This window comes from Lepisosteus platostomus, chromosome 13 (genome assembly GCF_059453375.1).
Source record: "Lepisosteus platostomus isolate fLepPlt1 chromosome 13, fLepPlt1.hap1, whole genome shotgun sequence".
In the NCBI taxonomy this organism is placed as follows: Eukaryota; Metazoa; Chordata; class Actinopteri; order Semionotiformes; family Lepisosteidae; genus Lepisosteus; species Lepisosteus platostomus.
The window spans coordinates 42,941,365-42,968,177 of NC_142623.1; the positions used below are offsets into that span (position 1 = coordinate 42,941,365).

Here is a 26,813-nt window from a genome sequence, read left to right on the forward strand (position 1 = left end):
AAGTTCTTCCGTTAAAGTCGGTAGGACACCTGACTTCTGTAAAACTGGCCCTGCTGAGAGTGTTTGAGTGTTTGCCCAGTGTGTATCCTGCCTCACTCCTGTATTCAAAATAAAGTCGAAAGAGCAAAAAGAATGTCTTTTGTACGGACAAACCATCAAATGGAGTAATTCGTAGCGAAGATTGCCTTTGTTGGAGACGCCATATCCTTTAAAGCCCAAGACATATGAGATTTATCCCTTGTGATTGCAAATAAGATTACTCTCCCAAATTTCAATATGAATAAATTAGAAATAAAACATTGTCGTGTTCTACATTTCCTCACATCACAAGTTAATATTCGGTCAATGTATTCATAAACCGGAGACATTTTTCTTAAAATACAACAAAAGCAAACGAGAGCGCTTAGTACCATTCTTAGAAATCATGCTCTGAATTTTGTTTGGATAGCTTTCAGATTTTCAGCGAGTTTTTACAGACTGGAATTACGAGCTCCAAAACAACTAATTCAATATGTTGAGTGAATCAATACAGTGTGTTGATATTTATGCATGCCAAAATTACTTAAGCGTAAACATTAACACCTGCTCTTGGTTTGCATTACTGAACAGTTGCAAACGAGAATGCACCCAGCATTCTTTGCGGCTGGGAGATCACGTGAGCGAGGGAAATATGGCGACCTTTGTGAGTCGTCTTACCGTAAGAGGTCTGCTGTCAGTGCAACTGCAATAATTCGTATTTTGCGAGCTGACTAATAAGTGGCACCCACCAGTGCGCCAAGCAACCAAGGCTGAGCAGCCATACTGAGGTTTTCATCTCTCAGTGGGAACCGCACAGATCGTTATTCCAGCCTATTCGGCTATTGTTTCCATACTGTAAAAGCCAGGGTGGTATGTAGTATGCTGACGGTATGCCGCAGAAAAGGCGAATTCGTGCGAGGGAAGCGGACCAAGTGCCCAAGAAGAGACATCTCGCTGAAAACAATGGCGAGTTTGTTGTTGTGTCTGACGCAGAAAGCGAGGTTTGTGCTGGTCCTTGTCCTTCAAAGTTTTTTTATCATAGCTAGCAGACGCGGCTTTGAGACGTCTTCAATTTAATTTTTTTATTCAGTATTGCCCTTCTTATTGGGGGGAGGAAAAAGTCTAAAGGGGCATACCAAACGCATGTTCGGGCGAGGATACTGAGGAATCGAGCGAGATGAGCGAGTCTGCGGGTTGTCAACAGTAACGGGTTTGAGTTCCGGCTGTCCGCTCTGGGCGCAATTTTTAAAGTGTTGTCGGGAACTGAAACGCATAGGAGCTCTGCATGCCTTTATTTATTTTTTTACCCCATTCTGTTTTCGACTTGTATAGGGTTTTCCGCCCCATGCCACTAAAAGTGCATTCTTCTCTTAGATAAGTTCCAAGGAAGATCAGCCCTTACCAATCCTGATTTCTGGGACTGTTACATATGGACAGGTTAAAGGAACTACTGTAGATCTCTTGAGTCTAGAACAGGGGTGTGAGCTTCTGACGGAGAAGAAGAATAAAGCAGAAGACATTACATCCTCCAGGAATTTAGTTAACCACCCCTGTTCTAGAGCAAAGGAGATTAAGAGGAGGTTTGGATCAAGTATCTGAAGTTCAAATAAGTAAAAACAGAGGACTATATCAGGATCGGAAGTGAAATAAGAATGTGGTGTCACAACTGGAAGCTTTTTCTCTGTCCTAAAATTGATTCAGGTCGGCGGATGGGAAATGCACCTTTATATACAAGGAGTGTCTGGAACAGTCGGTTAGTTGAGGTCAAAATTCTGGTGTACTTAAAAAAAAAATTGCCCGATAAAGATTTTAAATTCAGTCATCGATTAAAACATCGAACAAACCAAGTGGACCTGATGGCCTCCTTTCGTTTGCCACTTTTCGTATGTTCACGATGCAGTGATCTCTTGTAGTTTGAAACAGCAGCTTTGGTGATGAAATGTGCTGCACCTTTGTGTCCTTACCTACAGAAACAGCACGACGTTCTCCTGTCAAGGGAAGACAGGCTGCAGGCACGACAGCAGAGTGGACAGGCTCGAGGTAGGTTTTTAATTATTAAGTGTTCTTTCTATTTATCTTTCTTTTCTATTTATCTTTTATTGTTCTTATTTTATTATGACTTTCCTAATTTTTATTTATTTAATTTTCAAGCATAAATTGACATTAATGTTGCTTTACTGTATTAGTGTTTTCCTTTACAACTGAAAGTATATCTCTTATTTTTAAGATTTTATTTTTACGCTTGGTTTGTAAAGCACTTTGATCTGCTATTTGTATGAAATGTGCTCTATAAATAGTCGTTGTTGTTATTGTTATTATTATTATTATTATTATTATTATTATTATTATTATTATTATTATTATTATTCTGTCACATTAAGTGCCTCCTAAAGCAGGAGTAGTGCTCTTCCCCACGGGCTCCAGTGCATTTCATGTACGTATGACAGGCTTCTGCATGAGCCCCTTGTGTGCAGAAGGTGTTGGGTGATGTTTAGTCATTTTGTCTAGGTCAGGTGCTCCCAGTCCTGAACCTGTAGGTTGGACCCATAACTTACCTTAATTTGAACTGTTTAATTGTTTTCATTCTGAAAGGTTGCCTTAACAATTGAGATTTGTGCAGGTCTGTTTCCCGCGGCCGGCAGAGGAATCCTACTCTGTTGGGCCCCTGAGCAAGGCCCTTAACCCCAGCTGCTCCAGGGGCGCTGTATAAATGACTGACCCTGCGCTCTGACCCCCAGCTTCTCTCCCTGTCTGTGTGTCTCATGGAGAGTTGCTGGACAAGGCATCTCAATGATATTTTTTTGTGACAGAAGGCACGGTAATGGTTAGTAATGTAGAAAATACGATACTATATCCATGATTAATTAACAGTTTTGGACTTCTTAACAGTGAAGATATTATGATTGTTAATTGCCTTCTAAGGGGAGGTACAGTGTACAATAAACAATAAAAATTGTTTGGTGTCACCAAAAGAAGAAAGTTAGTGAGGGCGGCCTTTCTTTCTGTGGGACATAGAAAATGACCTTGAGAGTCGTACTTTGTCCCTCCCTCCTCCTACCCAAACCCTGTACTAGGCCGCTTAGCAACCTAACTGGGAGACAGGCCTGTCCCTTGAGTCATGGAGATGCTCTTGTTCTTCAGAGATGACAGAAGACGAAATGGTGAGCCTGGCCATGCGAATGAGCAAACAGGAAGCCAGGCGGACCAAGCAGCGGGACAAGGAGGAGGACGAAGCCGTGAGGAGGGCAATAGTGGAGAGTCTACATGTACTTCATGTGTTTATTCTAAGAGCTGTCCCGTGCATGCTGAATGGAAGTGTGACGTGTGGGGAGAAGGCAAAGCTCAGGGATTTCCTTCATGCTGCTGGATGTGTGTGTGTGTGTGGGGGGGGTGGTGGGAAATTCCATACAGAAACGTCCTTTTCTCGAGGGTTTTGTCCAATACGTAGGTCTGTACTCATGCAAAGACTTCTCGCAGTCTCGCTCTCGTAGTGCAGCCCTTCCCTTTAAGTACGACTAGAATTACTAGTAGGTAACGTGTTTCTAATCATAAACTCTGTTCTGAGCCCCAGCACTTTCTGGGAATTGTAGTCTTCAGACTACAGAGGGGAAATACACTATGCTGTATTCAGGGTCTGATCTATTAATCCTGTATACCTCTACCCTGACACTATCACAAGCACGTGTGCCACTCTCATTCACTAGTTTTGTTTAGCTGTAGATTCAATTGAAACTTCCAGCAGCCTGTTGCAAATTATGTACAGTACGTAGTGCTTTTGTTTTCACAGGTGCTTTATGTTCCCTCTAAACATGAGTTTAGATTTTTCGTAAAGTTTAGGGCATTGGCGACGCAGTTTATTTCACTAATTTCTAACAGTGTAATCAAATAAAGTATTAGGATGCACATAAATCTGTCTGCGATTTGTTTATGTTTTAATGAGTTAACGTTTCTGGTATTTCAGGAAAGCAGCAGATGTGATGATCCCGACCAGACCAGCTCGTTTGAAGAGCGAGAAGAGTTTGCTGCCCAGAAAACAGTAAGTAAAAGGAAAGAGAACTCCCGTCATGAGCCCTGTCGCAGGAGTGAGAGCCAGTCAGATCCTGGGTTCCGCTCAGGAAAGAGCACTTTGGGTCAAACTCCTGTCCTCCTCCTGAAGAAACTGAGCCCAGATGTGATGCATAGTTGCCAGGAGTCAGGGTGTGTCATCTTCTCTCAACGCTTCCCGGTAATGCCAACACCTAGCCAAGCTTCTGGACCTCCTCCTCCTTTGACCTGGAGCCCTGCGGTCCCCGAAAGGTCACTTCAGTGTCCGAGGTGGAAGCTTGTGCTCCCAGTCTGGGAAAGGGCTGAAGGGAAGGGAGCCAGGAGTGGTGGGATCTTTCCAGTGACGCCGGTTGGCACCATCAAGAGATTGAGACAGGGCAGCTTGCAGTCCCACTCTCCGTTCATAGAGAGCACAGGGTCCGATCTGTGGTCCAAGAAGGTCAGTACAGGTTTCTGCAGTGTAATATTGTCATTGACTGTGGGTTGTGTCATTGTTTGGACATTTCCTTTCTAAGTGGACATAATGTAAACATTTAGGGGAGTAAGAAATTCCAGTGCAGTCCTAAACAATGTGGAGTATAGCAAATAGATGTTATCTGTATATGTTAGTGCAGTCATAAATGTAGTATGGGCAGCCTCCACAGATACAGACCAGATTTTCAATACCCTGCTCTTGAACAATGGAGGCATGTCAGATAGCATGGTGTGGCTGTAAATAATTAGTTCAATCTGTGAATGCAGGGTATGTGATTCTTTCATATAAGACTTTAACAAATGTTAAGTGTGAAATATGGTTCAGCAGGAAAAGTTCAAAGGAATATATTTTTCATGTTTGAAACTTTAAAAAAACCCTTTCAAAATGCTTGTACAATCGGATATCTTTTGTTCAATGGTTGATAATTGTTTTTAGTACTGTACGTTGTGACCTACCTGTAGGAGCGGAAGTGTAAATTTGGAAGCAAGAGGGGCTGAAATTTGTATTGAGTATTTGAGTAAACTCAGTATGGACTGTAAGTCAACCTACAGTAATTGCAAGGCTAATTTCTCCCACAGGTTTTATGTTAATTTAGGCACATTTAAGATTGTTTTTAATTCCTTTCTGTCAGCTTCTTGGGCAAATACACTACTAAAAAGTTCATTTTACGATTGAACTTAAATATTTGTTTTCTTCTTCAGTGTCTAACACTATCAGAGAAATCTTTCCAGAAAAAACGCAAAGGCTGTCAAAGGAGAAACGTACAAAGCATTGGTAGGTTTTGTTTGTTAGTTATGTAGCTATGTTGGGCTGCAGTGGTCAGGATTCTGGACTTGAGTGGACCTGGAGTGAGTGCTCCACCTTCACTCTTTCAGTAAAATACTCAGCTGTGTAAATGGGCTCAGTTGTTAGCTTTGGATAAAAGTAATTAGCTAACTAGGTTGACTTCTGTTGTGGCAAATGCAATTGAGTCAAAACTGGTTAAAAATCACTTTGTTTTTGGCGTCTCTTTGGTGTGGGTAGAATCTAGAGTAGGTGGTTAATGTCCCTTTTACATGAATCCCTGTTTATTCACTTGCCCTATGGTTTTGTTTCCTGTCAGTGCTTAGCTGCATACTCTTTGACTTCCAAGCTCTTCAGAAATCTGTTCTTAAAAAAACCTGTTACTAGACCAACATACCAGAATTCTCACCATGTTACCAACTGGTTATTTTGAGCTCTCTCTAAACCTGACTCAAGGAGAACAAACATAAGTGTAGCGGCGAGGCTTAATAATAAGGCAGAATTAAGTGTTTCTGAGCTTCCCAAATGAGGCCTCATTTCTCTGTTCATCTCTGTGGTGCAGCCACAGAGAAACCATTCATGCAAGGTGATTTAAGGTCCAAGGACAGCTCCCAAAGGGGGATGCACTTAGCTAAGCCTGGCTATCATGATCAATGGTCATCCATTGGTGCCTATCTGTCTAGGGAGTGCGAGTTGGACATCTGGATTGCATTCCTAAGTGTCAGGACTAAGTGACTCATATCTCACCTTGATCAACCAATCAGGGACTGGTAGGGCCGAGTAACCCACGTGGGACTCTGATGCCCATGGAACTTTCAGCCAATCAATGAGCTGAAGTTCCTCCAGGTAAAAACAGGCAACACAGAGAGCCTGGGAGATTCAGACAAGATTCAGATTCAGATTCAGATTCAACAAGATTCTGTGAGAATTCCAGGGCAGGACGGCCCAGGAGCAGAAGGCTCCCAAGGGCAGGACATTCTCGCAGCGCGCCTCCTGACCATCCTGAGACTCAGCCCGGACAACCACGGAACGGCCAGTGTGTCCGAGTGCCAGAACTTTCCTTTGTTCTAAGAGTCTAGAGTGGAGGTTGCCAGAGAGTAACCAGCAGCAGGCCTCCTGAACAGGTCGGAACTGTGGACAGCTGAATCACTATTCAGAACTAGCTCTTCATTAGGAACGAACCGGTCCTCTTCCTGACTTGCTGGGACCCACAGTCATCTTTTCTCCTGTGCACAAACTTTGCTAGTTAAAGCCAACACTAACTAGCCGGTCAGTGAGCATCAGCAACGCACCGTCGCGAGCCGCACAGCACAGCCTGGCACCGAGCCAGAGAGCGCGGATTGGACAGCAACAGCCTGCAACTGTTTCTTTGTGCCCGCAGGAGATCTGAATCCCCAAAGATTGGATGAGTATTCAACTTCAATGCATTACAGCTCGAGAATTCAATTGTTATCCCAACCAGTTGATATCAATTTAATTCCTAAGAGTTATGTACTTGTTTGAGTATCTAATGTAGAAGTTGTAACCAAGTTCACTTTACGAAACGGTCTTAATGAATGATATACTGAACGTATGTCCTCTTGATATGTATAACTCTTTGTAACTGATTGAATATATATCTTTTGTATTCTGATAACCCTCTCGATAAGATCTGTTAGGTTTATATGCATATTCTATGTATTAATAAATGTATCCTCGTGTATTAGTACCTGTGGGTGTGCGTTGTTTGAGTTATATCGCATGGTTGGATTCTAAAGCCACCAAAAGAATCAACTTTGTGATTTACTGCTACAATTAATAATTGTCTCAGTAAATGCCCAAACCCTACAGAACTGGTGCCTTCAGAGAGCCACTATGATTACATATTTGGCGTCCCTGAACCGGTTTTCTCTACATTTATTTGGCGTCCCTGGCACGGGCGTGGCAAGACTGAAATGAGTCAACCAAGCGGAATAATTCATATAAAACGCCGCGGGTTTCATACACGACAATACAGTGTGCTGAAAGCCGAAAGAAAAAGTTCCCCTTGCTCTTTAAGCAGTGCTTGATTGTTTTGTGATCTTTTGCGATCTACCGGGTTGATTGCATACTTGATCTTGTGGTTTTCTGTGGTAAAACTGTGATTTCGTACTTAAAAGTAATACTCTTTAAGTTTAACGATGGTTGCTAAAAGGTCTGAGTTCGAGTCGCTATTAAGCACTCTCTCTAGCAGCGACAGGTCTGACCACGATCTCTTCCATATCTCCGTCAGCGGAGAAGCTAGAAGGATAAATCTCCATTCTCTGAGAGAGCTAGCGAAGGACATAGAGAGATTTGACCCGGCAGTGTCAGAGAATAATATCGAGAGTTATATTCAAGACCTCAGGTATTACCTGCAGTACCTGCCAAACGCCACAGAACAGGAGAAAGTGTTTCTGGTTAGAAAAACTACCAGCAGAGCTGTACATGAGTGGATGGCTAGGCAGATGAAAGAAGTCTGTAATGACTTTGAGCAGCTATGTCAAGCACTTATCGAAGAATACAGTGCGTTTATTGACCCGACTGCCGCGATAGCCGCCGCACTTAACATTAAGCACGAGAGAGCAGAGTCCCCTCGAGAATATTACGAGAGACTTAGACGAACTTATTTTGCAGGGCGAAATGATGAGGGTTGCGAAGAGAACACACATTTCAAGGGTTTATTCATTGCGAATCTCCACCCGTCAGTCAGAAAGATGATCTTAATGCATACAGATGCACAGACCATGAAAATGACTGATATTAAGAGATTCGTGCAGAAAGCCTGGGAGTATGATGTCCAAAGTCGCTCTGAGCAAAAAGTTGCTAAAGCGACTGCGTTCGCCGTCAGAGCCAGCAGGGTTAATTCCCCCCTGCTCGAAGGAGCACAGGCTCCTGAGCTGGCTAAGCCCCGTTCCAAAGCACTCACACAGGACCGCACCCAGCGTCCTAAGTGCCATGAGAACACCGGGGGAGGGAAAGGGCTAGATAAGGCTGAACAAAAGGATTCAGTAGCCGCCCGCCTGGCCAGGCTGGAACAAGCTTTATTAGGACAGGGACAACCGCTCCCCAAGGCTGCCGGAAGCGTGAATGAGCTGATACTCTCCACTGGAGGAGGCGGAGACCCGCCCCCTCTCCCTCCCTCAGTCTATCTGATTGAGCGGAAGGGTTCCTGCCTGGATAAGGTCAGCCACTCCCAAGTGAGTGCTGACTCCACCCCTGAAGTCACAGAGCAGGCAGTAAAACGCAGAGGAAAAGCAAGAAGCTTTTACTTCAAGGCTGCCATGGGAGATGTCTTACCCAGTGAGACACTGATTGACACTGAGGTTGAAAGGTGTTTGAAGTCACACGGCAAGCTCAAACGGGTAGGAAAAGAAAAGGGCATGCGACTCAGAGAGGAACCTTTGGTGAATCACCAGAAAGGCAAGGTGTGGAAACAGGTCAAGGCTCCTAAGCCTTCTGTACAGAAGGAAAGGGGGGCCAAGAGGCAGACTGTGCTCACTCAGTGCCCACCGAACACAGAAGCCTATGCGGAGATTCCTTCTGTTCCCTCTGGACAAGAAATAAAAATATTTCCTTGTTCCCCAGATATACAGGGAAGTCCTGTCCCGGCTGAGGTCCCAACAGCCTCCCTGCCACAGGAGCGCTGCTCCGAGCAGCCGCCTGATCCACCAGGTAAAGCACACACCTTTTACATCCCTAAAGAGGAGCAGATCTCCCCACCTGGCGATGAAAAGGAGCTTTCCCTGTACACCCTGGCACCCAAGAGGGGTCAGGACCACCACCCCGCAGTGGTGGAAGGGATCCAGATGGCAGGAGAGCAGGTTGGTGATGTAGCCCTCACCCTTAGCCCTGAGAGGTCCTCTATTAGTGAGGATCTGCTTGAGCAGCTGTCACAGGGCCACCGCCAGGTGCCCCTAGTGCAACATTCACAGGTTAGACAGGAGGTCCAGCTGGACGCTGAGACTACTGCGCTGTGGACACACCTGATCCCAGATGCCGATTCCCTCTGCTTTGACCCAGGGAACCTGCAGTCAGGTAACATTATTTCTCACGACTACCAGGTAGTGAGTGAGACTGACCTGATTGTTCCTGCCTCAACGGCAGGGTTTCCAACACACCCAGTCCCCCAGAAGGGACAGGGAATGAAAGCCGAGCCGGTTTTCTTACAGCCACCAGCTCAGTCTGTCAGTCTGAGTCTGACCAACAGTGGTTCAGCCAGACTGGAGCTGGATGGTAAAGTCACCCGCCTGCCAGTGCAGGACATTGCAAAGAGAGGTGTCAGAATCCCCGCCTGCACTGACATGGGCCTGGTGAGTGATAGTGAGTTCAAAGACAGTGAACTAGCTATCCCAGTGCTGGGCCAGCTCCCTGAACCCCTAGCGAGGGAAGGGGGGAGCGAGCAGGTGTCCTACACCTACCCCCAGCGAAAGATTGTAAACATGCCGATAGAGGGATTCCTCAATCAGGAAGTGTGCAGGGTGGACCTGAACAGTGAGAATAGGATAACAATCCCAGATCACTCAGGTGCTCCAGATGACCACTCAGCCGAGGGTCAGGCATGCTCCACCGCTGCACCACTCCCTGCAGGGTTCCTAGAGCACAGGCATGAACAAATCGAAAAAGCAGATGCCCTGGAAACGGAGGAGCAGCATCAGCCGCTGCGTCAGATCTCCCCAGATTTCCAGGATGTTGGTGCCCAAGATGCCACAGGGCATACTGAGAAAGACACCATGTACACGCTGCGCCAGCTTAGAAAGGCAACAGTCACTCAGAAGGAGATGACTGGGATCAGCCACCCGAAAAGACTTTTGGGAGGACTGATTGCTGCCGCCACTGTTGCACGTTTGCTTTTTCTGGTAGGTTTGTGTGCTACTGGCACTCTCACCCTGACTGCCCCAAGAAGGCAGGTGTCAGAGATGCCAGAGGGTAGTGACAGACTGTATCAACAGCAGCAAAAGTTGGAAAGCTTAGGGAAAACCCTAAAGGCAACTTCCTATGCAACAGGGTTAAACCTTATTCCCCAAACAGTGGACATGATTGTTGGTGTTATACAGTGGGTTTATGCTTGTGTGCAACAGGCCAGAATGTTGACACAAGACCTGTTAAGGGAGTTTAGTGCCACTGTAGCCAGTCTAACCATGGCACAAATCCCAACCCACTTGATTCCACTCTTCTCAGTAGAGGAGTATGTGACATTAACCCCATCGCTCATAGCTCACCCAGAAGGCAAACCAAGATTGAATTCGGTTCCAAATCTTGAGATGGGTATGGCTACCAAAGCTATCCATTGGCTGTGTCTAAACGATTCACCAATGAAGGGTGTAAAGCTACTAATGGGCAGAGGGAGGTTAATGAACCCCATGAAGAGCAGGTGGGAAGTAAATGGCTGGTCAGCACACCACATTTAACTGACACTATGACTTGTGACGGGCATGATACAGCTACCACAATGCAGCTACCTAACCAATAGTTTTCCTGTAAGTTCCCGAGGAGGCCATAGTACAGCATGGTAACTTAACACTGTACGGTCTGGAACCAGACAATATAAGACCAAACTTGAGGTCTAAGATGCCTTCAGGTGCCACACTATTCAATTGGATAGAAATCCAAGAAACAGTAAGCCCTGAAGAGGTACAGGTAGTTAGTTTGCTTTAATGGAACAAACCTCCAAACCACCCTAGCAGATACCCAACACAGGTGTTGTGGTTTATCGGGGGCTGGGAACAGGAACTGTTGTTATTGTAACACTACTGCCAGGTAGCTGGATCATGACTGACAGTGTACTCTGAATGATGTACTCTCACATCAAGATGTACTCTGGGTAGCATGAATGAGTCAAAGGTAGCATGTCAAAAGAAAGGAAGTGACTTCTCCCCAAATATCTACCACAGAGGTATCAGATATTGACAGTGAACTTCCTGATGTGTAATTCCTAGACTGAGATAATGTCTCCTACCGTGTTTATACATACTCCAGATGTTATTCATCCTGTTTGTATCCAATGCTGGTTCCGGTATGAATTCTCGAGGAGTAATGTAGACATTTAAGATTAATGTTCTAATGGCAAGGGACATCACTTAACTCTGTTTTGTTTTGAAGGCAACAATGCCTCGGGACCTCGTGACCTTCAAAAAGGGGGGATATGTAGCGGCGAGGCTTAATAATAAGGCAGAATTAAGTGTTTCTGAGCTTCCCAAATGAGGCCTCATTTCTCTGTTCATCTCTGTGGTGCAGCCACAGAGAAACCATTCATGCAAGGTGATTTAAGGTCCAAGGACAGCTCCCAAAGGGGGATGCACTTAGCTAAGCCTGGCTATCATGATCAATGGTCATCCATTGGTGCCTATCTGTCTAGGGAGTGCGAGTTGGACATCTGGATTGCATTCCTAAGTGTCAGGACTAAGTGACTCATATCTCACCTTGATCAACCAATCAGGGACTGGTAGGGCCGAGTAACCCACGTGGGACTCTGATGCCCATGGAACTTTCAGCCAATCAATGAGCTGAAGTTCCTCCAGGTAAAAACAGGCAACACAGAGAGCCTGGGAGATTCAGACAAGATTCAGATTCAGATTCAGATTCAACAAGATTCTGTGAGAATTCCAGGGCAGGACGGCCCAGGAGCAGAAGGCTCCCAAGGGCAGGACATTCTCGCAGCGCGCCTCCTGACCATCCTGAGACTCAGCCCGGACAACCACGGAACGGCCAGTGTGTCCGAGTGCCAGAACTTTCCTTTGTTCTAAGAGTCTAGAGTGGAGGTTGCCAGAGAGTAACCAGCAGCAGGCCTCCTGAACAGGTCGGAACTGTGGACAGCTGAATCACTATTCAGAACTAGCTCTTCATTAGGAACGAACCGGTCCTCTTCCTGACTTGCTGGGACCCACAGTCATCTTTTCTCCTGTGCACAAACTTTGCTAGTTAAAGCCAACACTAACTAGCCGGTCAGTGAGCATCAGCAACGCACCGTCGCGAGCCGCACAGCACAGCCTGGCACCGAGCCAGAGAGCGCGGATTGGACAGCAACAGCCTGCAACTGTTTCTTTGTGCCCGCAGGAGATCTGAATCCCCAGAGATTGGATGAGTATTCAACTTCAATGCATTACAGCTCGAGAATTCAATTGTTATCCCAACCAGTTGATATCAATTTAATTCCTAAGAGTTATGTACTTGTTTGAGTATCTAATGTAGAAGTTGTAACCAAGTTCACTTTACGAAACGGTCTTAATGAATGATATACTGAACGTATGTCCTCTTGATATGTATAACTCTTTGTAACTGATTGAATATATATCTTTTGTATTCTGATAACCCTCTCGATAAGATCTGTTAGGTTTATATGCATATTCTATGTATTAATAAATGTATCCTCGTGTATTAGTACCTGTGGGTGTGCGTTGTTTGAGTTATATCGCATGGTTGGATTCTAAAGCCACCAAAAGAATCAACTTTGTGATTTACTGCTACAATTAATAATTGTCTCAGTAAATGCCCAAACCCTACAGAACTGGTGCCTTCAGAGAGCCACTATGATTACATATTTGGCGTCCCTGAACCGGTTTTCTCTACATAAGTTATAAGTTTTCCTTTTCCTTAAGCATCTGATTGTCTTTTCATTTGTTTTTCTGACTGCCTTGTTGTTACAGATCACGGTTCTGGGGCCAGAGAGCGGGACACAGAGAGAGCCCAGAGCAGCCGTGTAATTATCACTGAGCCTTGTAACTGGATTCTGTTCCTTTTGTTTCTGTGTCCCGTTCAGTAGTCTTAAGAACCTGAAGTGATAGTCTTTGACTTGTGCCATGTGAAATTGCTGTGATTCTCTTGTGTGTTTTGTTTCTCGTTACATTTTTTTTTTTAATGTTTCTGCAGAAGAGACGTCCCACCAGGAAAAAACGCCCAAATTCCCAATCCAGGCAGGTTAAAGAGGGCCAAAATGAATACCCAGAGCTTCAGGATGGCAGCTCCTCAGATTCCGAGTCCCTGCTCAGGGCACTTCACAAACCCGTCCTGCGCCTGGAGAAGCTGAGTCAAGAAGTGGTGGGCAGCTGCAAGGAAACGGGATTTGTTTTGTGTTCCCAAGACCACGTGCCTTCGGAGAGCTCTCAGTCCTCCCCAAGACTCTGCCCTCCACTTCCTGAGAGCCCTGTCTTCTCCAAGGGGGGCACAGGTGGGAGACCGACAGCCCCGAGCGTGAGCACCAGGAGAAGGCAGATTCTCCAAGGCAGTGAGCAGACGGATGGAGGTGCGGGCGGACAAGAGAATTTAGAAGAGTTGCCCTCCTGCAGCCTGGATCTCGGTGACAAAGACGTCTCTAAACGCAGACTGTCCACAAGAAGGAAGGGGAGCTTTAACAGCCCGGCTCAGAATAGAAGGCCACAGGCTGATGAGGAGGAGAGATGCACTGAGGTAAGAGGAAACTGGAGCAGGTTAATCACTGTGGTTTGACAATCCTAAAAGCAAACTCTTGCAGAGAAATCTGGGATCGCCTACTCCACATCTGTGCAAGTTATTGCAAAATGATCATATGCCTTTGATGAACATGACTTTCAGGAATTAAACAAATTTGCTGTCATTTTATACTTCATTACCCTCATTGGTAAGAACGACTTCATAACACAGTGAATTAACTGATTTCATAGTATATTCATTGGTAAACATCTGCATCATTTCATTGTCAACTGGGATTTAAATTAGTAACACTTATGTGCTATAATATAATACATTAAAGACAAAAAAAGTCACACCAGCTTCAAGCTGAAAGTAACAACAAAACAGGTCTGCTTTTAAGTTTTAGTATTTAGTAAAGCAATACTTGCTAATAAATAAGTTTATTGATTACTTATTCATGCTAGCAAGCATAACTAAAGATTTCATGTGAATTAACCACCATCGAATATGATGTGCTTACAATCTCTGTACATATTTATGCAGACATAAATATTGCTACTCCATGTCTAAACTCATATAGGGAGGTAACTTTGGGGAAGAAATATGATTACTAACAAAACAATAACTTACAAAGAAATTGATTGTTCTCTTTCTTATTCTTACATCGTTTTAACACCATGAATGAAATGCCAGAATGTATCGCATGTATTTTTTGTTGTTTTGCTTTGGTTCTGACCTCAGGAAATTGCTGATGGACAGCTGAAGCAGAGAGGCAGGGAGCAGCAAAGCAGGCTGCAGACGCCTAGTAAGTTTCCCTGTGTATTGTTTCACTCTGTGCGCGAGCAGTAGCATTGTAAAATGACGGCAAACCTAGTGCAACGAAAGCAGCAGCCGTAGTATGTGAAATCCATGCATTCATTTGGAGAACAACGCTAATTCCTAGTGACGATCACAACAACCCTGAGGCTTATCTTGGAAGCACAGGGTGCAAGGTTGGTTTAGCATGAAGATAAGCCATTTTGCAAGAATAAAAAATAACTTGCTGTGTAAGGATATAGGAACAGCGAGCAGTATACTGTATACTGTATATAGCAGGACCATGCACAAATACAGTATTATGGTCTTGTGCATTATACAGGGACTGTGCACTGTGCATTGTGCAAGAGTGATGTCTTTACCCTGTTCTGTTCTGATTAAAAATGGCAGGGCACACTGGGAACAAATAAAAGCTTATAAAAACTCCTACGGGCATGTTGTTTCAGACAAGGATGAGTTGCCCACCTGTAGTGTGAAACTGAACGATGGGTTTCCAAGTCAAATGACCTTGCACTGGGCTGAGGAAGAAGACGAGAATGAAGAGGAAGATCCCAAGAAGGTTAATGAACAGTCTGGTATCTCAGTTTTCTCTCTCAGTATTTTTGATTTGCTTTAGTAGTGTAATTAATAATAACACTTAAAGCGTGTATCTCTCCAGTCCTGAGGTGTGTTAGGCTGTAGATGTTGAAATTCAGAATGCCACGTCTTTTATGCTTGTTAGGTTTTTCTTCACATAAATCTACATAGATGAGTGGTATGACAATAATTGTTTTGATTATCAGTGGAAGTCTTTGATTGGTTTTAGGGAGTGTAAAAATGGTTAAAAGTAAGCCTTTTGTTTCATCAAGCCAGTTTGATAGTAGCTTATTCATCTGATCCAGATGCTTCTTAAACGAAACCAGGTTGTCGGGCGTGTTCAGTATATCTGCTTGTTCAGCACTCTCCTGTACGTTTGCCTAAAGAAACACCTCCTGTCCTTGGTTTTAAATGCACTTCCATTACACTTATGCCCCCTGGTTCTTGTTTCAATGTCGATTCTCAAGACTGCCTTGCCTTTGTCGGTCTCTTGTTGAACACATGGATTAGGTCTCCCTGTAGTCTTCCTGGTTCGAGACTATAAATGTGTGGTTCTTTGGTTCAGGAAAACCAGGAGAGGCACGAGACGGACCAGACTCAAGTTACTCCAAAAAATACAGTATTGGAGGATGCCAGCTCCTCAGAGTCCGAGACCCGGCTGAAGACCTTCTCTTGTGCCCCGTGTAAGTCTGGGCATACCACCGATCATGTCCTCGAGCAAGAAGAGCAGGGTCAGCGGAGTCAGGAGCTGGTGGGCAGCTTCCGGGAGGCGAGGTTCCTGCTGCAAACCCAGGAGACTCGAGCTCCTGACCCCAGGCAGAACCCTCGGCTTCCCAAGAGAGGCCCAGGGGACGAAGGCACTGCGCCGGGGGCAGAGAGTGGAGGAAGTTGCCTCCCCGGGAAGTTCCTCGTCCCAAAAACCGGCGCCGCAGCAGCAGCTGGAGGCCGGGATCCAGGGGCTTTAATAGAGAAGTCCTCCAGCGTCGCAGGGAGCCCAGCTGCCAAGGGGGGAAGCCCTTCCGGGCCGGCCTCGTCGCTTAGAGACGGTCCGCAGCAAGAACCGGGGAAGAGGGGGCCAGACCAGGCAGCTGTGCTCTACTACTGGGGCGTGCCCTTCTGCCCGAGGGGCCTGGACCCGGACGAGTACACGCAGGTGATCCTGACTCAGATGGACGTGTACCAGCGAAGTCTGAAGGCGGCGCAGAGGGGGCTGCTGCGCAAGGCAGAGTGGGGGGACCCCGTACTGCCAGCCCCCACCGAGGAGCCCCCGTGCAAGAAACGCCGGAGGCTGAGAAGGAACGAGAGTCGGGGGACACAGGAGCTTGGGGAGAGAGGCTGGGGAGACGAGGAGGAAGAGGGCGAAGGGGAGGGAGCCCCCGAAGAGGACCGGCAGGGTGTCCCGGCTGCTGGACGGGGGGAAGATGACCCGCAGGACGGCGAGGGGGGCATGAACGATGCGGAGAAGGAGGAGCAAGAGGTGCGTGGTGGCTTTTCTTTTGGTCAGGTTGTTTTCTGCAAAAAGCTGCCTGTAGAAAAGCAATATCTTTGTAATACCGATCCATAAGGCCGCTCATCCTGTATTGGGTAAAGCAGTTAGAAAGTGGTTCGATGTACAATAATAGTGTCTTACGTAATCGAAGATCTTCAGTCATGTCTTGAGTGACGCCTGATATTTGGCAACTTGGCTAGGCAGTTTGTTCCAGGATGGATTTTTTTTCAAATCTGTTAACTGCAAAATTAAGAAGAAAAAGAGTAAGACAAATCACAGCAGTATGTAATATGCAGTACAGACACATATGCAAAGTCTGATTAGGTCTTCCTGATGAGGTGTCACCCCATTGAGAATACAGTTTGGACCCAACTTTGGATACGTGCACAGGACTTAACTAAAAATAATCAATGCGGTAGAGACCACAGCTGTGATGACAAAATATGCATCTTGAGCTGAGTATTCACTGATTAGGAATGTAATTAGGCTACAATCTAGTACAAATATTGTATGTGCGGGGATTTATTTTCAATGGGAATGGGGCTTAATGATTAAAACAATATCATTTGTAATCAGAAGCCATATTTTTTTGGTGATGGCCTGTGTTGTCTGTCTTTATAGGATTCTCCATTGCTGTTCAGTGCGGAAAGATCCCATAGGAAGCGATTGTCTTTGAGGTGAGAGAAGCCAAGTGCTGAGATCAGCTCACCACAGAGTGGAAGCTGAATTTGTGCTGTAACATTTCTGCAACACCAAAAATAAAAAGTAGAATGTATTGTTGCAAACGTTCATTAAAGCTTCTGTAGTTGTGATTTCTTGTGGCTTTAAAGGTGAACATCATGCCACAAGATCCAAGACTTTTTACAGAATATTGGACTATTGATCTTGTAATATAGTCTAGTTTATTAGTTTTAATAGAAAACTTGGAACTCTGTGGGGATGGACTGGAGTTGAGCGACCCAGTGCTTATGCGTATAAACGGGATCGCAGCTCTTGTGTTCAGCGTGCTGAGCTCTTTTCCTTTTAACAGGAGGCGTGGCCTGCGGGAGGGCAGCCCACCTGAGGCAGCCCAGCCGCGCGAAGAGGAGCCAGAGCTCGACGTCTGTCCTGGTAATTAGAGCCACAGAGTGCTGCGAATCAAACCTGCGAGTTTACCAATCGGATTTTATTGTTTTTTAAATGGATCTCTCTCGTCTCGAAATGAGAACCCTCTTCCCCCACCCCCTCTTGCTGAAATAACTCGGGTTTCCATTTTAAATATTTGCACCTGACCTCTGCCCGCCAAATCCTGCTGGTTTGGTGTCTGGTGCTCCTGGTTTGAGGTGTCATGTGATGTTTCTTGGTTGTGCTGTCGGTATGCCGAGACTGCTCGGAGTACCAGCCTGCTTGTGTGAGCCGTGGCTGCTGCTCCCTGATGCAAGGATTTCAGCTGTTCCCTTGAGGGATCGCAGGTGTTGGTGGTGTTTTATAGCAGTCGCTTAATCTTCCAGTTTGGCTAACCAGCGCTGCAATGCAAGGTGTGTAGATTAGCTTATGTGCCACATCTTCTACTAACCTATCTGTGCTCGCTAAGATAAATGCAAAACCGGTAAATTGCACTGGAGCAGTTTGAAAATGCTTTATAGAGTTCGATCCCTATGGATACTTAAACTATTTCTTTTGTGGTTTGAGAAGGTTACGGTTTAATCAGATTACATAAAGTACTTTAGAGTCAAGTGTGTATAGACAGAGGAAATCTGATTTTTACTCTTTTTGTTATTTTTAGAGACCCAGCTGTGTGATGAGGGCACCCAGCAATTGTCTTCTGAGAGACCTGCCAGTGTCCAGGTAATGTTAATCATCTGACTGTAAAACTGTCTCGCTGAAATGGTAAACAAAGATATTTGTTATATGTACTGCTGAGTGCTTTTGTATATGTTAAAGATATATGTACTGTTGAGTGCTTTTAATCAGTCATCCTATGTATATGCCCTAGCCTTCAACTAATTTTTTTTGTGCAAACTGAGTAATAATCTTCTCACCTGTAGTTGTCCATGATGTGTCTCCCTGCTGTTGACTGGCCGATTAATAGTGTTAGTCCCGCCTTGAGCCCTGTACTTCCAGAATAGGCTCCTGGTTGCCAAGACCCTTAATGGGGAATAAATAGCTTCCTGATCAATAAATGTGCATGTGCATTGCAAACTTTATACAGCCCTTTGAAATGCAAGATATGGAGTGATCTGTTATAAACAGAATTTGGCTTGATATACACATCCCTACCATTTTAACATGAGTTCAAATTCTCTTGCGGTACGTAAGCTCCCGTGTTTAAAACGAATGTGCGTAGACGCCTGGCCTCGTCCTTGAGTTTCTGCTTCAGGCCTTGGTCTCAAGGCTAAGATAGTCTGGCTTGTGCTCTTCTTGCCTTTGCTTGGTATCCTGTTGCAGTTGTGCAGGTGTTTCTGAAGTTTTATTGGTTTATTCTTACAACACTGTCTCTGACAGTGCACTGTGGAGCAATGCACATGGTATGTGTGTGGGTGTGACCGTGTACGGGCACTTCTACAGGGGAGTTTCTCGGCAAGACTAGTGTCGTTAGCCCAGTGTCCCGGCCAAGTTGCTGCCCTGGCGTTTGCCAATCATGGCCTCCTCATAATCCCCATCTGTGAACTGGCTTCGTCACTCTGCTCTCCTCCCTGCCGATAGCTGGTGTGTGACGAGCGTACAGGCACTGTCTGGCTGCTGACACATCATCAGGTGGTGCCACACATTGGCGGTGGAGGGGAGTCTCCCGTAAAGTGCTTTGAGTGAACTGTCCAGAAAAGCGTTATGTAACTGTAAGGGTATTATTATTATATTATTTAGTATTATTAATTGTGCTGGGGTTTTTATGCCTTCTGAACACTCTGCAAACCCGCGTTGATAGTGCCATCTGATGTGTATTATTGCGTCTCATTTGTGTGCCTCAAACTACATTGGTATGAAAAGCTCCTGAACTAGCTCAGCGAACGGCTTACTTCACTGGACACAGTCCTACACCTGTCTTATCCTGCTGCTTCCTCTTCATTCAGCCTCAGCCTGTCGTGGTGGTGGTGGTGGAGGAGGAGGAGGAGGAGGAGGGTAGTGCTGCCGCTGTCGAGGGGGTAACGGAGAAAGAAACACCGGCCGAGCACGTGCAGTGCCCCATCTGCATGCAGAGCTTCCCTCTCCTGCGCATTGAGGTGCATGCTGCCTACTGCGACGGGCCCCGGGAGGAGGAGCTTCTGGAGGAGGCAGCCTCGCAGGGTGAGATGGGTCGTTCGTGGCCGAACTCCGCTGACCTCTGAACCCGCGCTGAGCGGAGCCAGGGAAGACTCAAAACTAGTCATGAAGGGCTGGGAACTTTCCTGCTGGTTCGGTCTAGCAGGACACACGTGCACCTTGCAGGAGCAGCAGAGCACCTACCCTGGACCGATCAACCTGATGTCTGTGTATTTATTGTGTTTAGCAATAAACGTTCATCTTGGTCCTAGTTCTTTTTATTTTGCCCCAGATGAGGGCCATTCCTGCGTGTTTTCGAGTTTAGAGTCATTCATTCACAAAGTTTCGTAAATACAGTAGGAACAGGGCCAGCAGCTTTTGCGTCTTGGTGTGTACTAGCAGTACTTTGGTCCCAACTGTCCCCATGTCATGACTGGTAACCTACACAGCAGCACATACAGAATGTTTTCTTACACCTATGGCTTAAATGGGGAAACATGTCTGAAGAAAAATCCTTTGTATTAATTTGCAAGACTGACAGAGGTAGTCAAAGACCTAGTTCTTCAGTATAAGTCACTGCTCTGTGTAAGAGCCAGGGACAGTGTACCCGGAGGACTTGGATAATGTGTGGGAATCTTCTGGTTAAGGTCTTGTTCACTGAAATTATTGCACACTTTAATCCAAGCAGTACGTCTTGAAAGGCAAAGCAGGAGAGAAGGTGTCTGAAATCGCTGGGTATTTGGGTGGTAAGATCTGTTTGGCGCTTTATTCAGTAATCAGTGTTTAAATGTAACTGTACTGAAATACAGAAAAAGAATGCATGTTTGACTGGCTGAATCACAAGCTGTATAGTGGACAAGGTAATATGCCCTGAAGGCTAACTCCTGCCGTGAAGCATGATCACGATGCGAGGTGGATGCCTGTTGAGGTACTTAGCCTGCATAGCAGATTTTCTTGCAGGAAGAGAAGAATGCTGACCCGTTCCTTGTTTTGCCACAGCTCACGCTGTGATGACACTGTCTCGCCAGTCTCATCACTGGTATGTCGCTGACCATTGCAGTAGCTATCCACTGCAGCTCTTCACACTTGCGCAATGCCAGGAGGGTGCCGCTTGAGAAGACAGGTGCTGAAGCTGTCTGGACGTGGTTGTGGTTGATAGTTCAGCCAACGCAGATTTTAAGCCTTGTGTTCGAAGGGATGCAACCAGATTTGATCCGAGAGCCTCTTACTGCCTGATTGGTGAGCAGTTTAAAAGGGCAAAGGTCCTCCAGCAGCTCCTAGATGAGACCATACTATACCACACCACAAGAGCTTATTAGAGAAGGGTAGCTCGTCAGTGGTTTGGGACTTGACTTGAACATCATCACACCTAGTGGCAGCTGGTGACTGATGCTTACATTTCCATTCATTCTCCCAACTCTCGTTGTCGTCTGGTGCCGGTCAGCTGGCTGGTCATCTGCCGTTTTGATTCTGAGTGGCCTTTCCTCAGTCCCGTGTGGATATCTGCATGGTGCCTTTGAAAAGTAGTATTGATGTCCTAGAAATGTGAGCAGCAGACGTATTGTGAAATGCAGAATGCACTATAGTTGCAGAGATGTTTTTTTCTTAGATACTGTATTTATATTTGCGACAAAACTGGTTGTCTTAAGGATGCCAAGGGCAGTCGACTGGTCCTGGGGGGAACAGGATTGCTTGAAACTCTAGTGCCCGATGGAGTAATGGTAGGTGAATTGCAGGGCAGTGGGGAGCTCATTGCACAGGGTTAAGCCTGGCAAAGTATTTAGCTGCAGAGAGCTCGGCTTGGCCTTTTGTCTAACTTTTAACATGAAGTGCAATACATGAGGTCTCTTCCTGTGTTTTTTGTCGATTTGATTTGCTTCTGCTTTTTTTTAATATCAAGTGAATAATGCTGTTGTTATTCGTTTGCGCAAACCCCAGTATCTGTTTCCTCAAGTTACAATATCCCCAAAGTGCAGTGTGCAGAGAAATTGAAAGTGTCTATTTTGCTGGTCAGTTGTATGATGTATGTGGTATAATTGCCATCATAACAGGTGTGCCAGGGTTCGGCTATACAGTATATATGTTTATAAGCTATGGCTTATACAGGTTACTTCTCTGTTTGCTTTCATACCCCTGCTCTTCGCTGTGCAGGTCGACTTCACGGGAAAAGGGCTACATCTGCAATCGTGTTGTGAAATGCTTGCAGAAAGATGCACATGAAATGTAGGAGCAGGCTTCCTGGGGACAATCCCCTTGAAATAATGCGCCTTGAGTTTTCCTTAAATGCTTAGTGGTGCTGGGAGGTGAGTGTAGTAGTTAATGCTCCCTGTCCTTAAAATCTGTGATCACATGAAAGATCGGGACCCCTACCTACAGTGTTATTAACAGCAAATTATACAATACACTCCAAACATCATGAGAGATGACAGCAAAACTACTGAAATATAAAACCTTTACTTCTGAGGTGGTGGGGTTGTCTGATGAGTAAATGACTGGAATATCTTTTGAGCTGTAAATCAGACCGCAGCTTAGAGGATAACAGGTGCAGGTGCCAAGCAGTCTGACAATGCTTTGTGCAAATGTGCACTTCAGCCGTGTGTGATATATTTTCAGGTTGTGCCCGAAGAAGAAGTAGTAGGAAAGCACAAGTCATTGATGAGAATGAACCCACTTCCTCAGCCTTTTGCAAGTAAGTATGGCAGATTTAAATGTATAACTTGCAAGCTAGAATTTGTAAAGGACTGCATTATAGAGTCCGAGTATTCATTCTGTTTTTCTTTGCTTAAACTTAATAAAATGTTAAGCACCCATAATTAAGTCTTGAAAACCTAAGTGTGGTACTACTGAAGAGGTATACCATTACAATTAAGTGCCTAACTAACAAATGTGGTGTTTGAAAAGAGGTTCCTGCATACAGGTTACATCTCTGTTTGCTCTCATGCCCCTGCTCTTCGCTGTGCAGGTCGACTTCACGGGAAAAGTGCTACATCTGCAGAGGCTATGTCCCTGTTGGTGATTTTGAGAGGCACACGGAGTCCTGCATCCGCCGAAGAGCAGATGAGGTACATTGTTTGTCTTGTAGGTGCTCATCCTGGCGGTTTTGTTTCGATGTTATTGAATGGCCAATTCAACCTTCAGCTGTCGCCTGCAAGCCAGTTGTGTACCAAGATGACCGAAGGCTTGCGAAGGTCTTGCCTTCCATTGCAACAATAAACTGAGGTCCTGACGACACCGTTCGTAAGGGATAGGGGTGTTAATCCAGGTGTCCGGCCTGAATTCCACTGTGGGCTCGTACATTCTGGTCTCCCCGGTGTTCCCTCTTAACTGGTGAAGCAACCTCTCACTCCTCCCCCTGCTGTGCTGTGCAGTAAGGCTGCAGTGTGTCACACCAGTGGGGGATGAAAGTATTCGCCTCCTATTTGTAACGGGCGTTCGGATCATTCGGGCTGGAAAGCGCTATCCAAAATGCAAGGACGTCTTATTGTTATTTGTGACATGTGGCATGAAATGAGCCTAAGCCGTTGATACTGCAGAGCCACTCAGCACCCTGTGATGCGATGACTAGTCTGTCCTCCGATACAGAGGAAATTCAGTTGAAATTCAATCGAGGATGACTAAGACAAACGGGAAGCCGTTTTTGGAACTTTCTGCTCGAGAGCAAACCCCTCCACCCCTCCACTCTCCACCATGCAACTTGTGCAACTTCAGAAAGAAGCTTGTTACTGTAGGTATGAAAATTAAAGGGGAAGTGAACATTTATTGTTTTCATGCGGACAGTTATGCTTGCGTGCCTAATAGGAGCAAGAAAAAAGTGGGACAAATTTTGCACTGGTGCACAGATCTTTGAAGGGTGTAAGAACTGTCAGTTAATATATTGGAACATGTTGTTGCACCTGTTTAACATGCTTGCGTTGTTGTCTCCAGGCAATTAAGACAGTAACATCTCTGTTGTTGCTCTCTTGAAAGCTAATTTTGTGGACTGTAGGTCTTGTGACCTTTTGAGCTCTGCAAAGATGAGCTAAAGGCCTAACACCACCAAAATGGTTGCAGCAACCATCACTGAGTGATGAATAATGCTATATTCTTGACAAACCTGCAGCTTGCCCTGTAAAGATTAATATGATAATAATATGATAAAATATTATTCCCTTACCAATTTCAAGCTAGGCGGTAAGCTTTATCTGATGCACTGATAGGCTAGTGTTTTTGTAAATGGATGACTAAGGAAGAGCTAGAGTACCCTTACTGAAGTATTGAATGACCTGTTTTCTGGTACAGGGACGAGAGGATTTCCTCACTGCTTTGGAGCAGTCCGAACAGAAGAATATCGGTAAGCCTGCAGGAGGGTTTTTTCCTGTTCTTTCCTGCTTGCAGGAAACGGCCTGCTAAAACCATTGCCTTCATTCAGAACGCAAAGTAGACAGTCTGAAATGAGACCGCTTGTGTGCTTCTCTTCTAACATGATCACACTCGACACTGCACCATGTGTAAACGTAGAAAATTTAAAACGAATGCCAGACTATAACAAATGCACTACCGTGACTGTGATTATGCATTATTTGGTAGATTTATTTTTTTAATCAGTCAAGGCTTTTCTTATATATAATGTCATTTCAAGATTGTAAAAAGTGAGCTGCAGTAACAGTGGTACTTTCGCGTAAAGCTCTCTGTGTGCCAATGCTTTCCTCTTACACTTCCTTCCTGTTTCTTATTTGACAAAGAGACCCTTTTGTCCTCTTTCATCATTCTTAAAGTAATAAGCAGGTTTTGCAATTCTGTTGCATAGAAGAACTGTTCTGCTGCTCTGAAAATTTGCATGAAACTACTAAACCTACTATAGCAGCATTATTGAATATTTTAATGTGTACATGGCTATAAGTCAGTATATACTGTAGCCATAGTTCTATAAAGGCGGTGCTAAAGAATGATGAATCTTTGCTCTAAAATTAAATTAGAATAAAGTATATATAATATAAACCATTTGAAGCTTAAAAATGAAATAAATGCAGTTATGCATTAAAGGTAATAATTAACACAATTGGCCTTTTATTAAAATCAGAAATTTCAGAGTATCACGGCTCCAAACTCAAAGGAATGTGAATATACACGTGAACATCACCTAAGTCCCCGTTTCCATTAAATGTTCTATCAAGGAAAAGGCTAGGAAGATTCTCCAACACGGTGCATTACGCATCCATATTCGTAAAGAACTAATTAGGTGACAGTGGACATGTTGGATTCAATTTTTTTTTCTCTCCTTGAAATGCAGAAGCTGAATCTTACCATTCATCACTCAAGCACAGAAAATACAGGTAAGCTGAGTCATGGATATGATGTTTATTTTCAATAACGTGGTGCCTCACGTTGCCTCCCTTGAAGCCCGATCAGATAAGATCGCAGGAAATATCCATGGTAAGTCCGTACTTGAGTGAGAAACCCGCAAGAAAAGTGGGGTTGCTGCCTGAGGTGGTAGTCAGGTGGAGACAAGTAGTGTCTCCCTTCTGGACCAGAATTGCAACCCAATTCCGCAGTGTGCTACCAGGGGACAGAGCAAGACGTGCTGCCCTTTGAGACATGAAGCAAAGGTCCTGACTGTTTGTGGTCATTAAAGATCCCTGTTGAGATCTACAGTAAAAGAGTAGGGGTGCATAGCCCAGTGTTTGGACGAAATAAGCAGTGACTATGAAGTTATGTCCAGCTCATTAAATTAAAGTCCGGTGAAACATGCGGTTGGTTTTCTCACCTATTCCGGGAAGCCAGTCAGTAATGGGGCTTTCTGATTTGTGTCTTTCACTTGCTAGAAGCAAGTGATCAGTTCTGTTCCCGGTATTCTGCTCGGATGTTTCCTTCTTGTTAAGACGGTGCCTTGCAAGGCTCAGCGTTCGACACGGGTCTGGTTTATTCCAGCGAGCCGGTCTCCCTCCTGGACCACGAGGATGACGCTGCGGGAGAGGACCAGGTGCCGAGCGACTCCCCAGTTAGAGCCTTCACCCCCATCTCCGAGGCCAAGGACTGCCTTGTGGACTTCAAACAGCAGTTTGCCTCCAGGACGGGCCAGAGGGCTGGGAAGAGAAGGAGGCTGAAGAGATAGATTTTCATGTGTCTAAACTGCCTGTTTTTCAGAATTTGGAAGTTTTTACTGTGTTCTTACACCTGAATCTTTTTTTTTGTAAACTGTTCCCAGTTAATATTAGTTTTATATTAAATTTCTTTTTTTTATCTTTTTCAAGTGAGAGTGATGTCTCTGTGGTAGGTTTGTTGTAACGGTGAATTCTCAGGTTCTGAGATCCTGGCCGTAATGTTATTTTTTATGTGAAAGCCCTGGATGTTTTATTTATTTTTAAGTGAATTCATAACCCAATCTCACACATAAGAGACCTTTTCTGAATTCCCAGCCTGCCCAAGACCAACCTTACAAGAGACATGGTTTTGAAAACACAGTACTATATGAAAAATCGCCCTACTTGGTTTGGTAACAAAAGACTTAAGAAAGAATATGAACTGCTTTAATGCAAGATGGATGACCTGCCTTACTGATTTTTGCCTGAACTACAGTAGTTCTCCAAGTCAAGAAATGCCACTCAGTTCTGCCAGTATTCCAGGATGTGCATCAGCACAGCTTTATTTCTTAGAATTGTTGACCCAAGTAAATGACATCTCCTGCTTCTCAGCTTCCGTAGAAACGAGATCACAAAAGCACACTTCATTTTTTCCTGAACAGTTCCATTTCTATTTTAAGTTTATTTTTACATTGATGAAGCTGTTTGAAATAAAATGGAACTCAACAGCACTCATCTCTCCAGCTACCCGCACATTCCAGCTGTTTTTCCCCACATGGTCTTGCAGTGCTCTGACAGCCTTTAAGTGTGCAAGTCTCAAAACTGCTACTTTGTGTACAGGTTGTTGAAGTAAGGAAATTATTTATTTTAAGGCATCAAAATAAGAGTGCTTAGTAGAAGTTTAATCACAGACTAACTCCAGTCTTGGTCAAACACAATTCCAGAAGGA

At 45.0% G+C, this 26,813-nt stretch overlaps 1 protein-coding gene across 3 annotated transcripts; it reads left to right on the forward strand.

Moving 5' to 3' along the window:
* The first annotated feature begins 651 nt into the window (after window positions 1-651).
* uimc1 (ubiquitin interaction motif containing 1) lies at window positions 652-26,034 on the forward strand. 3 transcript variants are annotated; one of them, XM_088604778.1, is made up of 19 exons: window positions 652-1,019; window positions 1,989-2,058; window positions 3,160-3,284; window positions 3,980-4,501; window positions 5,239-5,311; window positions 12,964-13,016; window positions 13,187-13,723; window positions 14,447-14,510; window positions 14,968-15,080; window positions 15,663-16,574; window positions 17,208-17,263; window positions 17,617-17,696; window positions 18,352-18,413; window positions 19,637-19,850; window positions 22,419-22,494; window positions 22,768-22,867; window positions 24,084-24,135; window positions 25,075-25,117; window positions 25,713-26,034. In XM_088604778.1, exons 1-19 carry the CDS (start codon window positions 909-911, stop codon window positions 25,894-25,896), a joined length of 3,447 nt encoding a protein of 1,148 aa, XP_088460904.1. In that variant the 5' UTR covers window positions 652-908; the 3' UTR covers window positions 25,897-26,034. The 3 variants fall into 3 exon arrangements, with proteins under 3 accessions (XP_088460904.1, XP_088460905.1, XP_088460906.1); XM_088604779.1 differs by having other exon boundaries at window positions 3,980-4,054; XM_088604780.1 differs by lacking the exons at window positions 5,239-5,311; window positions 12,964-13,016 and having other exon boundaries at window positions 3,980-4,054.
* Window positions 26,035-26,813: the final 779 nt, after the last annotated feature.

Bases quoted from the DNA above. Each gene is read 5' to 3' on its own strand.
- uimc1 (XM_088604778.1), top strand. From the start codon at position 909: ATGCCGCAGAAAAGGCGAATTCGTGCGAGGGAAGCGGACCAAGTGCCC. The intron at 5,312-12,963 runs GTAGGTTTTGTT...TTGTTGTTACAG, and splicing joins GAGAAACGTACAAAGCATTG to ATCACGGTTCTGGGGCCAGA. The intron at 19,851-22,418 runs GTGAGATGGGTC...ATATATTTTCAG, and splicing joins GGAGGAGGCAGCCTCGCAGG to GTTGTGCCCGAAGAAGAAGT.